This window comes from Hemicordylus capensis, chromosome 1, assembly GCF_027244095.1.
Source record: "Hemicordylus capensis ecotype Gifberg chromosome 1, rHemCap1.1.pri, whole genome shotgun sequence".
NCBI lineage: Eukaryota > Metazoa > Chordata > Lepidosauria > Squamata > Cordylidae > Hemicordylus > Hemicordylus capensis.
The window spans coordinates 219880029-219892994 of record NC_069657.1 but is presented as its reverse complement, the minus strand read 5'-3'; the positions used below and the strand labels follow the sequence as shown (position 1 = coordinate 219892994).

The window sequence follows — 12966 nt, the reverse complement described above, 5'->3', positions numbered from 1 at the left end:
AAGAAAAGGGAAGGAGGGGTGGGGAGAGAAGCAGAGGTGAGAGAGACAGCCAGTCTGTCTTTCATTGGCAAGAGAGCCCTCAAGAGGGGAGACGGGGCTGGCTTTGTTACAGAGAGGTGGCGACTTGGGGGATGGGGAGGAGGTGGCTGCCTGTCTTCATCATGTCCTGCTAAGCTTGTGAGCTGCCTAGGGCCTGCTGGGGGTGGTACGCACACTTCCACTTGCTTCTCCATCCTCATGCGCTGCTTAGTTACACTTCGGCAGAAGGCAGCGAGCAGCCGCTGTTGGTTTGCTTCACAGCAAAACTCCATTCCTCCTCTCAGCAAGGCAGCCACAAGAGGGGCGAAAGAGCAGGCTCCTCAAAGGAAGCAAAGAATATGAACAGAAAGAAGCAGGGGGGAAAGAGACAGAGAGCAGTAGAGGAGAGACATACATGGAAAAGACAAAGAGAGGGGGAGAACTGGGAACAGAGGAGCAAAAAAAAAAAAAAGGAAGCGAGCACCTGCTATTCTGATCCATGGGGTTGTGAGTGAGTGGGTCAGCCGGCAGGCAAATGAGCAGACGGGGGAAGTTGGGGCAGGCTGGGGGGTGGGGAAGGCAGGCTCTTCGGAGAAAGCAAATAATATGCAAAGAGGGAGGGAGGAAGAAGAGAGAGACGGAGAGCAGCAAAGGAGAGAGAGGTGGGAGCGGAAGAGCAAAGAAAGCAAGTGAGTCGGTTAGCCGTTGGGTGAGCGAACGAGCGGGCAGGGAAAGTTGGTCCTCCGCTACCTTGCTTGGGCCAGAACAGAGTGAGAGTGGATTTTTAGTGATTTTCAACTGGTTTCTCCTTGCTTTTGCAACTGTGGTTCCCCTAACCCTCTGTTTCTTATAACTTTCAATTACTTGCCAACCACGAATTTGCCAATTGCGAGGTTTTCCTGGAACGGAACCCTTGCAATGGCTGTACTTCAAATTTTAGTTTATACTGAGAGGAAAAGAGAGAGCTAAAGTGAGGCAGAAAAAAGTAAAATAACTAGAAGTAGACTAACTTGCACAAAGTTAGAAGAAAACATCAAGTTATCTACACAATACATTTTCCTACTGCTTACCTGGAGTGAAACAGTTCGACTGTTCTTTCCAAAAGATTGCTTTGAGAAGATACGAACTGAAGAGGGTAGAGATTCTTTCCTTTCTTGCTCAAATGCTGAAGGAAAAAAGACAGACAATAAAAGGCTTTCCTTGTGCCTAATAAGAGCTAAACTACTTAAAGTAATAGGCAAGAGTGATTCTAAATGATCAAAAGTGCTCAAGGAATCAGTTAAAGCAGTGGCTCCCAACTTGGGGGCCTTCAAATGTTGCTGAACTACTACAGCTCCCATCAACCTCAGCTACAATTCATCATGACTAAGGATGATGGGAGTTGTAGCTCAGCAACATCTGAAGGCCCCCAGTTTGGGAACCACTGAGTTAAAGGATTAAGCAAGGGAAGCTATAAGCCTCAATCACAAACAGAACAGAATTGCTTAGTATCTCTCAGGATTTGTGCCTAATTCTGGCCACTAATTTTAAAGAGCCCACTTGTGGTATCTGAAAAAAGTAGGCTACACCCTATTAAAACTTACGCTATATTAACAGAAAGCAGTTTTCAAGAGAGCCATAGCTCAGTAGTGTGGGATATGCTTTGTACACTGCAAAGGCTCTAAAATCCCCAGCATTTTCAGTTAAAAAGGGGACCCCAAGCTGCTGCTGCAAGTTGGAATTAAGCCAAGACTGGGTACATGAATCAGTGCTCCGAGTCTACGCAAGGCAGCGATAGAATGGAAAGTAAGCAGTAGCCAGATGTGGCTTAGGCTGCACCACTTCCTCCTGAGCTTTATGCCCAAAGACCCCCACTAGAACAGGCCAAATACTTCAGGATTTTCCTCATAAAATCCCTCATCCTTTTTCTATGGTGCTGCCCAGACAATGATGGAGTAGTTCCTTTTGCCCAGCAGGAGGATAGCCTCAACTAACTGGTTATTCTTTACTACCTTTAGCTAAATAATTCAAAAGCTAGTTGACCCATCTTATTACAGATATAAACATAGGATCGATTGGCTAGGTAATCCTTAGCCCAATCTTTACCTAAGGCAGGGACTAATTTATTTATTTATTTATTAGAAGCATTTAATATACTGCCCACTCAGAAGACTCTGGGTGGTATACAAAAAACACACAGAGCAAGACAGCATTAAAACTACATTCTAAATTAAAAACTAAAGTAACTAACAAAAAGAAAAAACCAAATAGGTAAATTACAGGGCAAAAGCCTGGCGAAAAAGAAAAGTCTTCAATAGAGATTTAAAAATCAATAAGGAAGAAGCTAAACGAATCTGAAGGGGAAGGGAGTTACAGTGAAATGGGGTGGCAACCGAAAAAGCCCTTTCACGGGTCCTAGCACCCCGGACCTCTCAGAAATCAGGGACCGACAAAAAGGCCATTTGAGAAGATATGACCGGATGGGATGTAACTGGGTGGGAGAGGTGGGTCTGTAGGTAGACAGGCGCCAAACCCCGCAAGGCTTTGAAGGTTAAAACCAGGACCTTAAATTGAACTTGGTAGCGAATAGGCAACCAGTGCAATGACTGCAGGAGAGGTGTTACCCTGTTATATTTTCTGGCATCCATGAGTAGGCGAGCCACTGCATTCTGGACCCGTTGTAGCTAATGACCCACAAGCAACATAAAGCAAGCAACATAATTTGCCTCCCATCCCAAAATTCACAACAAGCACCTTGCCACATGAGTACAGGGGAAATCAATTAGTGCAAAGTGCTTTTGTTGCTTCTTACATGGACATACGTTAGAACCACTAGTTCAAGGGAGGCCAGTGAGGTGGCACGCATTGAAGCTGGTTGGAAGAGGACAACCAGGCACTCCTGCCTTTCAGTCATCCTTCCCCATACCTTAATCTTGGCAATGCTATCATGCCAAGGAGTCTTAGCCTGTGAGCAGCTTGGAAGGACCACCCATGGCCCTAGCTTAGGAAATGGGCTCCTGCTCCCCTAAGAAATGCTACCGATAATCGTTCTTTGTGTACTTTATTATTATTGTAAGAACACTTTAACATAAACCATTATTATTTTCTTTTTGTATAGAGAGTTGGCCAATAGCTTGTTCATATTCTTATCAAGCTAAAAATCTCATTCTCACACACTAGATTTGGGATCTCTTGGTTGTATAGCCAAATTCCACAGTAACTTATGCTAAAGGGAACAGACAAACGGATGGACGCACACACTCTTCCACATATCTTATATCAATTCAGCTATGCTCATTTCAGTGACCTTGGTGGGAAGTGATAAATTCAAAACAGACACACACACACACACACACACCCCTACCTTTTTTTTGTTTGTATCCAATCACTCTGTTCAGGAGGTCAGGTGATATTTTACGAAGGGTTTCTTCCAGTATATATAGGTTAGTCTCAGCTAAAAGGTCTTGCTTCTCCAGGGAAGTCAGGAGTGATAGAGCAGACTAGAAGAGAAATGGATGCACTATTTATGTTCTTGTTTACACCCCGTAACCAGCCCCAAGTCTTGCCACAAGTTTTATTAGAAACCAGAAGCCCCCACACATTTCCTGTGCTCCTCAGTCAGTTAAAGTGATTAATCTATTTCCAAAGCAACGGACACTATTCAGTCTCTGTCATTCTGCAAACCCATCTCCCCACCCCGCTGCCCCCAAACACATTTATGGACATCCAGACTAAATTATGCCTGAGCGGTCCGACTGAAGTTTAGAAGTCCTACAGAATAACTCAGTAGTAGTAGTAGTAGTAGTAGTAGTAGTATTAGCAGCCTAGATGTCAACCACTGAATTTAGATTCCAAAAAGTGTCAGGAATCAAGTTTCTAGCATTAGTTTTTGTGGAGATTCAGATGCGCTGTGCAAATGTTTCCAGTGTAAGGTTCTGCTGTTCAAGGGATCATTCCCTTGAAGTGGCACTGGTGAAGCCACCATAAGTATAATCTTTCTTACCGTGCAGTGACCATTTGTGTGAATGTGACGTTGCATAGCTGTGGTGTGATAGCACGACCCTTGGATAGTCTTGCATATTTAAAGGTGGCATGGCATAAGCCACAGTCTCACCACATTCCAATGGCATACAGAATAGCTGCATTCTGTGCAGCTACTACTATGAATATTTATATACCGCTCTTCAACCAAAGTTCTCAAAGCGGTTTGCATAGAAAGTAAATAAATAAGATGATCCCCTGTCCCCAAAAGGCTCACAATCTAAAAAGAAACATAAGGCAGATACCAGCAACAGCCACTGGAGGGATGCTTTGCTGGAGTTGGATAGGGCCAGTTGCTCTCCCCCTGCTTGATATAAAGAGAACCACCACTTTAAAAGGTGTCTCTCTGCTCAGTTAACTAGTTGCCCCATTACTTGATTCGCCTACCCCACTGCAGGTTGAAAGTATGAACCAACTCAACTAAGAATCATTATGCTAGATATTAATGTGTCTTTATCTGCAATGGCTCATTTACACCTACAAGTCACCAGTGTGTGAGGGAGAGAGTGTGTGTGTACGCGCGCAATTCAGCCTCTAGTGAGAGCAGCTGCACAAGCTCAGACAGGTTCTCTTCTTTATTAATAGTTGACCTGTTCCAAAGTTCACCTCAATTCTTTTTCTCAATTGTTGCCTTTTCGGCAATGCCATGCCATCTAAATCGAGGCGCTTTTGAAACCTCTCCCATGGGCATTTTCCCTGGCCTCGCTAATACAGAGATCTTTTTAGCCCTTGCACATTACTAACCATAGAAGATTGTTTTTTTGGAAGATGCTCCCTCAGAAGGAATATAGCAGCCCTCACATCTTCCTCAGCGAGTTGTTCCGATATTTCATACAGCATCTGTCTGCGAGACAAATTTAGAAAGGTGAGCAAGCTATTAAGCATTATAAATCCTTCTTTATTCCACCAACCACCACAATCCAAACTTCAGCGGCTCTGGACCAGAAACTCTCAAAAGATGTGTTCAGATATAAAACCTATGGTCTCCCTTAAACGCAAACAGAATTAAAATCTTCGCGTCTCGCCCTGCCTGCACATTCCTGATCCGGGACTGAGGAAGTTATATTAAGGAGGGGTTGGAGATCTGGGTTAAAGCTGGTTAGTCCTTTTATTGGGTTGTGTCAGGCCTTTTGTTATAATGTGTTTGGGATCTCTTAGGCAGGGTGATGTGCGGTGGAGGGGGAGGGTATCTGGCAGTTCTGGGGCAGCTATTACTGTTGTGGTGGGGAATCGAAGAATTGGCGTTGGCAGAGCAGCTGGCCGTTACAGGGGAAGGGAAACCAGTAATTTTGTAACTGTTTCCACTTCTGGCTGCCCTGCCAGCTCTCTGGCCTCGGGGAGCAGCTCCAACTACCCACAGAACCTGGCCTTGCTCCTCTGCAATGCCAGGTCAGTTCAAGATAAGACCGAAATCATCCATGACTTGATAATGGATGAGGGAGCCAACCTGGCTTGTATAACTGAGACCTGGATGGGGGAGGCTAGTTTGGGCCCAACTTCTCCCATCAGACTACTCTGTTGTGGAGCAGGCATGGGGAAGTGTGTGTGTGTGGGGGGGGGTGTAGTGGCTGTGGTCCATAAGAATACCATCTCCCTTACCAGGGGCCCTGTGGGATAACTGACTTACATCGAATGTGTATTTCTGAGGCTGGGGACTAGGGATAGATTAGGGATTCTGTTAGTGTAGCATCCACCCCACTGCCCAACTGACTCCATAACTGAGCTGGTCTCAGAGTTGGTGTCATCCAGACTCTTAGTACTGGGGGACTTCAATATCCATTTTGAGGCTGATTTGTCTGGTGCGGCTCAGGAGCTCATAGCAGCCATGAAAACTATAGGCCTATCCCAACTAGTTTCAGGACCAACTCATGTTGTCAGCCACACAATCGATTTGGTCTTTTGTTCAGTTCAGGGGGGTGTTCCTTGGGTGGGAGATCCTGCAGTTTCCCCATTGTCTTAGACGGACCACTACCTGGTTAAGGTTGATTTCACAGCCACAACCCTGCAGGAGTGGAGGACCTATTAAGATGATCTGCCTGAGACATCTGCTGGACCCAGTAGGATTCCAAAAAGTCTTGGAGGGTTTTGATGTCGGCCCTGCCAGTGATTCTTTCAATGCCTTGGTGGGAACCTGGAATAGGAAACTCAGCAGGGCAGTAGACACGATAGCTCCTAAACGTCCCTTCCGACCTGCTTTAAAAGTGTTCCCTTGATATACAGATGAGTTGTGGGGTCTGAAGCAGCAAGGAAGGTGACTGGAGCACAAGTGGAGAACTTTGCTCAAAATTGACAGGACACAGCATAGAGCCCATTTAAAAGTTTATGCAGAGGCAGTGCGTGCAGCAAAAAACCAATTCTGGTCTGCACACATCACTTCTGCAGCCTCACATTTGGCAGAGCTGTCCCAGGTTGTGAGGAGTTTGATTCAGGCACCTTCCATTTTAAACCAGTCCCTGGAGACTATGTTCTGCTGTGATGCTTTTAATGGGTTCTTTGTGGACAAAATCTCCTGTATTCGGGCCAACATGGACTCCACTGTTTCTGCAAAGCCTATGAAGGGGGTGTCCAGCAATCTCTCTTACAGTATTAGTGGGATCAATTTCAATCTGTGATGCCCAAGTACGTGGACAAGCTGCTTGGGGCAGTGCAGCCTACCACTTGCCTGACTTGGCTGCTTCTATCTAGCAGGAAGATTGTTGGAGATGGACTAGTTAATATCATTAATGCATCACTGAGGGAGGGTAGGATGCCTCCTTGTTTGAAGGAGGCAATGATTAGACCAAGAAGCCTTCCCTAAATCCCTCAGTAATGGATAGTTATAGGCTGATCTCCAATCTCCCATGGTTTGGCAAGGTGATTGAGAGAGTGGTGGCTAACCAGCTCCAGGCATTTTGGGAGGAAATCAATTATCTAGACCCATTTCAAACTGGCTTGAGAGTGGACTATAGGGTTGAGTCTGCCTTGGTCAGCCTGATGGATGACCTGATGAACAACAGAGGGAGCGTGACTCTGCTGGTTATTTTGGATCTCTTGGCGGCGTTCGATACTATCGGCCATGGTATCCTTCTGGATCGCCTGGGGAGTTGGGGATAGGAGTCACTGCTTTGCAATGGTTTTACTCCTATCTCTCAGGCAGATTCCAGATAGTGGAGCTTGGTGATGGTTGCTCTTCAAAATGGGAGCTATTATCCCTCAGGGCTCCATTCTGTCACCAATGCCTTTTAATATCTACATGAAACCGCTGGGTGAGGTCATCAGGAATTTTGGTGCAGGGTGGTAACAGTTATCATGACAAGCAAATCTGTTTCTCCTTATTATCATCATCATCAGGAAATTGCACTCATTCCCTAAATGCCTGCCTACGAACAGTAATGGGCTGGATGAGGGATAACAAATTGAAGCTGAATCCAAGCAAGACAGAGGTACTCATTGTGTGGGATCAGAATCTGAGGGATGAGTTAGATCACAGTTTCTCAACCCCCGGTCCCTGGACTGCTGCCGGTCCGCAAAGGTTGAGTGCCAGTCTCTGACTGGGAGTCAAACCCCTCCCTCCCAACAAATGCAGTCAAAGCACTCACTTCCTCAATTTTGCACATGGCATGGAAGAAGGAGAGTAGTATCATGGAGGTGCGGGACCCTGCTTCCGCCTTGCCTCCACATGCTGCTGAGATCTTCCTACAGCTATCTTATTCCCTATCTTTACAGCTTCAAACTGTATGCGGCGCAGGGGCATTGAGGGAAAGGTATGGCAGTGGGCGCTACTTGAAGGGCTGCTGGTTCTTGCATGCTCATTATTTGCAGCCAAAGGTTGACTGATTGAAACCCAGCTGCCTGTTGCGGCCGAGGCGCCTTGAGAGGGAACGTTGTTTCCTTCTTGCATCGGTGGGGCGTTGTGGTCCCTTGGCCTCCTATAACCCCCCAAGTCTACACCACCGGTGGAAGACGGCGGTCCCCTTTGTGACCTTGCCAGGGGGTGGAACCTCTGGCCGGGTTCATGCCGTGGTGAGGGCTAAGCAGCGGAGGGAGGGAGGAGGGCCGCCTTGGCTTGGGCTTTGCAGAAAGGGAGTGCAGGTGGACCTTCCTTGGGGGAGCAAGCACGCATACCAAGGAGGGCTAAGTGGCGGAGGGAGGCAGCGTGGGGAGGGAGTGCGGGGGAGAGGCAAGAGACCATTTTGTGCATTCATGCAAAAGGGTCATTGGATGAATGGCACTGGAATGAAGTTATCCTGGGGATTTGATGCCCAGCGTGGTTCGTGTCTGATCCAACTGATTTAAAACCAGCTACCTGTTGCAGCCAAGGGACCTTGAGAGGAAACGCCGTTTCCCTCTTGCATTGGTGGGGCGTTGTGGTCCCTCAACCCCCTATAACCCCCTGGTCGGCACCACTGGTGGAACATGGCAGTCCCCTTTATGACCTCACTGGGCGGGGGGACAACCTCTGGCCGGGATCATGCCACGGTGAGGGCTAAGCAGTGGAAAAAGGGAGCGAGGGCTGCCTTGGCTCGCCTCGCAGCAACATGCGGGCAGCATGTGGGACCACGTGAGCTGCGTGGCCCCAAAGGCAGACTGATGTGATTGGCGCATGCCCGGGAGTTGGGAGGGGGGCACAGAAGTGCGCGCTGTGAGAGAGGATGGGGAACACCTGCTACACTCTGGTGCGCAAGCACAGTGGCGGCAGCTCTTGGACCCAGGCGACCTTCCGAGCGCGGTCCGGTGCACCATTGCTTCGCCCACCCTGAACCATGTCTCATCTCCCCAGTGAGGAAGACAAGGCATCCACCACTACAACACCCCGTGCCCCCCGCCATCGCAGAATTGCCCCCTTCCCTTTAACACCAGGTCCCCACCGCTCTTCTTCACGTTTTCTTTCACCATTAAAAAAAACATTCCCAGCACCTGCCATGTAACCGTTTTTAAGGAGTTTTGGAGGAGCCGCGCGGGTTTCATTAGGTCCGCCTCACAAAGTGAAAATCTAAGAGCAGGATCCAGATCAAGCCAGATGATCATGACCAAGCAGCATTGACACCAATGAGAGATGACTAAATTAATTTCAGTGTGTGGTCCTGACTAACGTGGTCTGGATTCAGCCCTGCGACTACACAACTCCTGCTAAAACTCCACCTCCATGAAGAAAGGGTTAAACTGTAGACTTCGGGCTCTGCTGACAACTTGCCCAGCTCTCCTCTCCTCACCTCCTTTTTGCTTTGCTTGACATCCAGCCTGATGAAGAGTTTTGGGGAATTCAAAAGCTTGCTTGTCAGTTTTCGTTGGCCCCATGTAGCTTTTGAATTTTTCTAATGGCCCAACATCCCCTCTCCATTGAGTAATCACAAGTACCCTCACCCCGCACATACTGAAGACATACTGGAGACATATTTGTTCACCCAGGCTTTTAGATTCAGGGGTTCTCAACCTTGGGTCCCCAGATGTTGGTGGACTTTTCTCAACCAAAAAGGTTGAGAAACACTGAATTAGATCTTCCTGTGCTGGATGGGGTCACACTCCCCCAGAAGGAACAGGTACACAGCTTGAGAGTGCTCTTGGATCCAAGCCTCACCCTGGTATCTCAGGTGGAAGCTATGGCCAGGAGCGTTTTCCATCAACTTCAGCTGATTCGACAGCTGCGTCCATTCCTTGAATGCCGGAAGGAGAGATGGTCTTGTGGTAGCAAGCATGAATTGTCCCTTTAGCTAAGCAGGGTCTGCCCTGGTTGCATTTGAATGGGAGACCACATGTGAGCACTGTAAGATATTCCCCTCAGGGGATGGAGCCACTCTGGGAAGAGCAGAAGGTTTCAAGTTCCCTCCCTGGCTTCTCCAAAATAGGGCTGAGAGAGACTCCTACCTGCAACTTTGGAGAAGCTGCTGTCAGTCTGTGTAGACAATACTGAGCTAGACAAACCAATGGTCTGACTCAGTATATGGCAGCTTCCTATGAGAACGATCTCAAAACAGTGGTATATCAGCTGGTAATCTCCAGGATTGACTACTGGAATGTGCTCTATGTCGGGTTGCCTTTGTACGTAGTTTGGAAATTTCAATTTCAACTAGTTCAAAATGTGGCAGCTAGATTGGTCTCCGGGGCAACCCGGAGAGACCATATTATGCCTGTCTTAAAACAGTTCCACTGGCTGCCGATTTGTTTCCGGGCAAAATATAAACTGCTGGTTATTACCTTTAACACCCTGAATGGCTTGGGTCCAGGCTACCTTAGAGAGCATCATCTTCTATATGATCCCCATCGCACGTTGAGGTCCTCTGGAGAAGTCCGTCTCCAGTTACCACCAGTACTTCTGGTGGAGACTTAGAGCCGGGCCTTCTCTGTAGCTGCTCCTGGCCTATGGAATGCACTCCCAGCAGATATGCGCAGTTTAGGCTCGCTGTTGGCCTTTAAGAGAACCCTAAAGACTTAATTGTTTGGCCTGGCATTCCAAGATTTTAAAGTTGTTTTTAAGTATTTTAATTGGTTTTAAATTGTGTTAAAATTGTTTTTATATTGTTTTAAGTAGTGTGTTAAATGATGTTTGTTTTTATGTTTTTTGAACTGGTTGTGCACTGCCCAGAGCCTCTTGATGGGCCAGTTTATAGATAATATAGATAACATAGATAATATAGTGTTGCATTCAGCACCAAAAAAGATAAGAGAACAAATACTATTTCATGTAGAAGTCTTCAGATGTGGAAGACTCACCTGTATTCAGACACCTTCCCTTGATTTTCTTGAAGTTTCATTTGAACATCATCTTTTTTATAGCCAAGTTTCAAGAGACTGGAATTATGCTTAATTCTGTAGAGAAGCTCAGCAATGAGAAAAGGGTCCTCTTTATTTATGTAGTCCTTATTTATGAGGAGCTGGAAGACATCATATGCTGATTTCACAGTTTCAAGCTTCTTTAAGGCGATTAAGTCACTGCAGAGAAATTTGAGGGCCTCTATTTCGTCCTTTCCTAAGTCCCCATCAATGGTCAGAAGCTGCTGGCGAAACGTCATGCTGTCAGTGTCCTCCATGATGGCTGCTTTTGTTAGGAGCTACGTTTCTAAAAGTAGAAAAGAAAGGTGTGTTAAGCAGACAAGTAAAAAGAAAGGACAGGAGCTCTATGAGTCAACTGAAGATTAGGAACTTCAAAATCCATGCCTGGCAGAAGCAGCAGAAATTAGTCAAATAGTTTTGCCAGTACCAACATGAAGGTAAATAACTCAGCAGATTGTCAAATTGCTGAAAAGGACAGATGAACATGAAGAGTCACTCATCTCTGCAGTCTGACAAATCCACAGAGAGACAGAATAGGTTCATGTGCACTGATAAATGTTTAGTGCTATCAAAGAAGTTAAACCCATATCCTCACACTTTTTTGATTACATTACTATAGCAATTCTACTTACAGTATGCTTCTAACACACATTTTCTTCAGGATATGTCCCAGAACATATTAGGAACAAATTACAAATGCTAGTAATGCCACCAGTTGGGTTCCATTTCCAGAACTGGGGTTTGTACTGAGAATGACAAGAATTACATTTGTCTCAAGCAGTGTTCCCTCTAAGGCATGTGCATGCTCACAAGTTTTTTTGATGTCTGCTCAGTAAATTTTAGATCCCACTAAGGCTGAATCAGGAAGGCCCCACTCTGAATGCAGGTGCGCACACACTGCCCTGATGCTGCCGCCCAGAACTCATTCCGCACACAGATGAAAAAAAATTAGAGAGAACACTGGTCCCAAGGTTTGCCTTGCTTTCTTCTCTATGTAGAAGGCCTGTATGACTAGTTGCAAGTCATCTTGCAAAATTTATCTCCCTTCTTTACTACCTCCTTAAGGTTTCCATGTCTAAACCACGAAAGGCTTTCGTACTTGTAAATATGCAAATATTTCACTGGTGTGAAAGGACAAAAAGCCCCTGACGAGTTTTTCCTTCTATGGATGAGTTCAACTAACAGTTTTCTCCATTTTATACCTGGCACCTCTTTTTGGCCCACAGTCCAATGGCTCCCAAAGCTCTTTTGCCTGTAGAGTTGCCAGCTCTTTCTGGCCCTACTTATGTGTCCAATAGCAGCTGGCATGAAAAAATTAAGCAGGTCAAGTTTTTCCCTCAGCACTTCTTCTCCTAGGAAAAATTGCACTGCAGTTAAAGATATACCAGCAGAGGGAAAACCATTTCCTTTGACAGGGCTGCTATTCTTTTAAAAGCTACAATACAGGCAGGAATGCAACTTACAGCATTTTCTAGTAGAGAGATGAAGTGATGAGGAAAATTGCACTTTTTTGGTGTCTCAAAGCTTTTAAAGACATATGAGCTCTTCCCTCCTTTGCCAAGGTAGCAACCCTGGCCATGATATTTACTTCCAGTTTTACCTTTTGCTTCAGTCTCCCCCTCTAGTGTTCCCTCTAACAGGGATTCCCAGATGCTGTCATCTACAACTCCCATAATCCCCAAGTAAAAGCCATTGCAGCTGGGGATTCCAGGAGCTGTAGTCAACATCTGGGAATCCCTGTTAGAGGGAACACTGTCCCCCACCCCCACAACTTTCAAGACCTAGAGCTTTTCCTTCTTAGCAATAGTATACAGCATCTGCCAGCTTGAGAAAGATGGCATTCCTTACTCTCTCAACACCAACTGGTTCCTGCTTTCCAGGCCTTTTTCTCAGACCTCATCTCCTCCACCAACTCTTCTTTCAGGTTTCCCATGTTTTAATCAACCGACGACTCCAAAAATGTTCCTTTAGCTATCCTGCTTTCAATTTGCTTAACCATTTGGCTTCTTGTGACTACTTTGTTCTAACTGTCAACCCAACTCTTTCTACCCCTAAAGTCAGTGTGAGCTTTTAGTTCAAGTCAAAGTTGTGCTATGCTTCCCAGATGAGAAAAATCTGCCAAAATTCCACACTGCCAGATTTATTCTCCCAGTATTTAGTATGTGTTACTATATATTA

General features: G+C 46.2%; 1 protein-coding gene across 6 annotated transcripts in view; it reads right to left on the bottom strand.

The window, feature by feature from the left end:
• The window catches only part of CASP10 (caspase 10), a 37967-nt gene that overhangs the window by 14470 nt on the left and 10531 nt on the right, over window positions 1–12966 (bottom strand). For all 6 annotated transcript variants that reach the window (XM_053279608.1, XM_053279610.1, XM_053279629.1 and 3 more), the window contains 4 exons: window positions 10729–11074; window positions 4783–4882; window positions 3362–3497; window positions 1089–1183 (listed from right to left, as the gene is read on the bottom strand). In XM_053279608.1, coding sequence (XP_053135583.1) covers window positions 1089–1183; window positions 3362–3497; window positions 4783–4882; window positions 10729–11045 — 648 coding nt within the window. In that variant the 5' untranslated portion in view covers window positions 11046–11074. The remainder of the gene's footprint in view (window positions 1–1088; window positions 1184–3361; window positions 3498–4782; window positions 4883–10728; window positions 11075–12966) is intronic.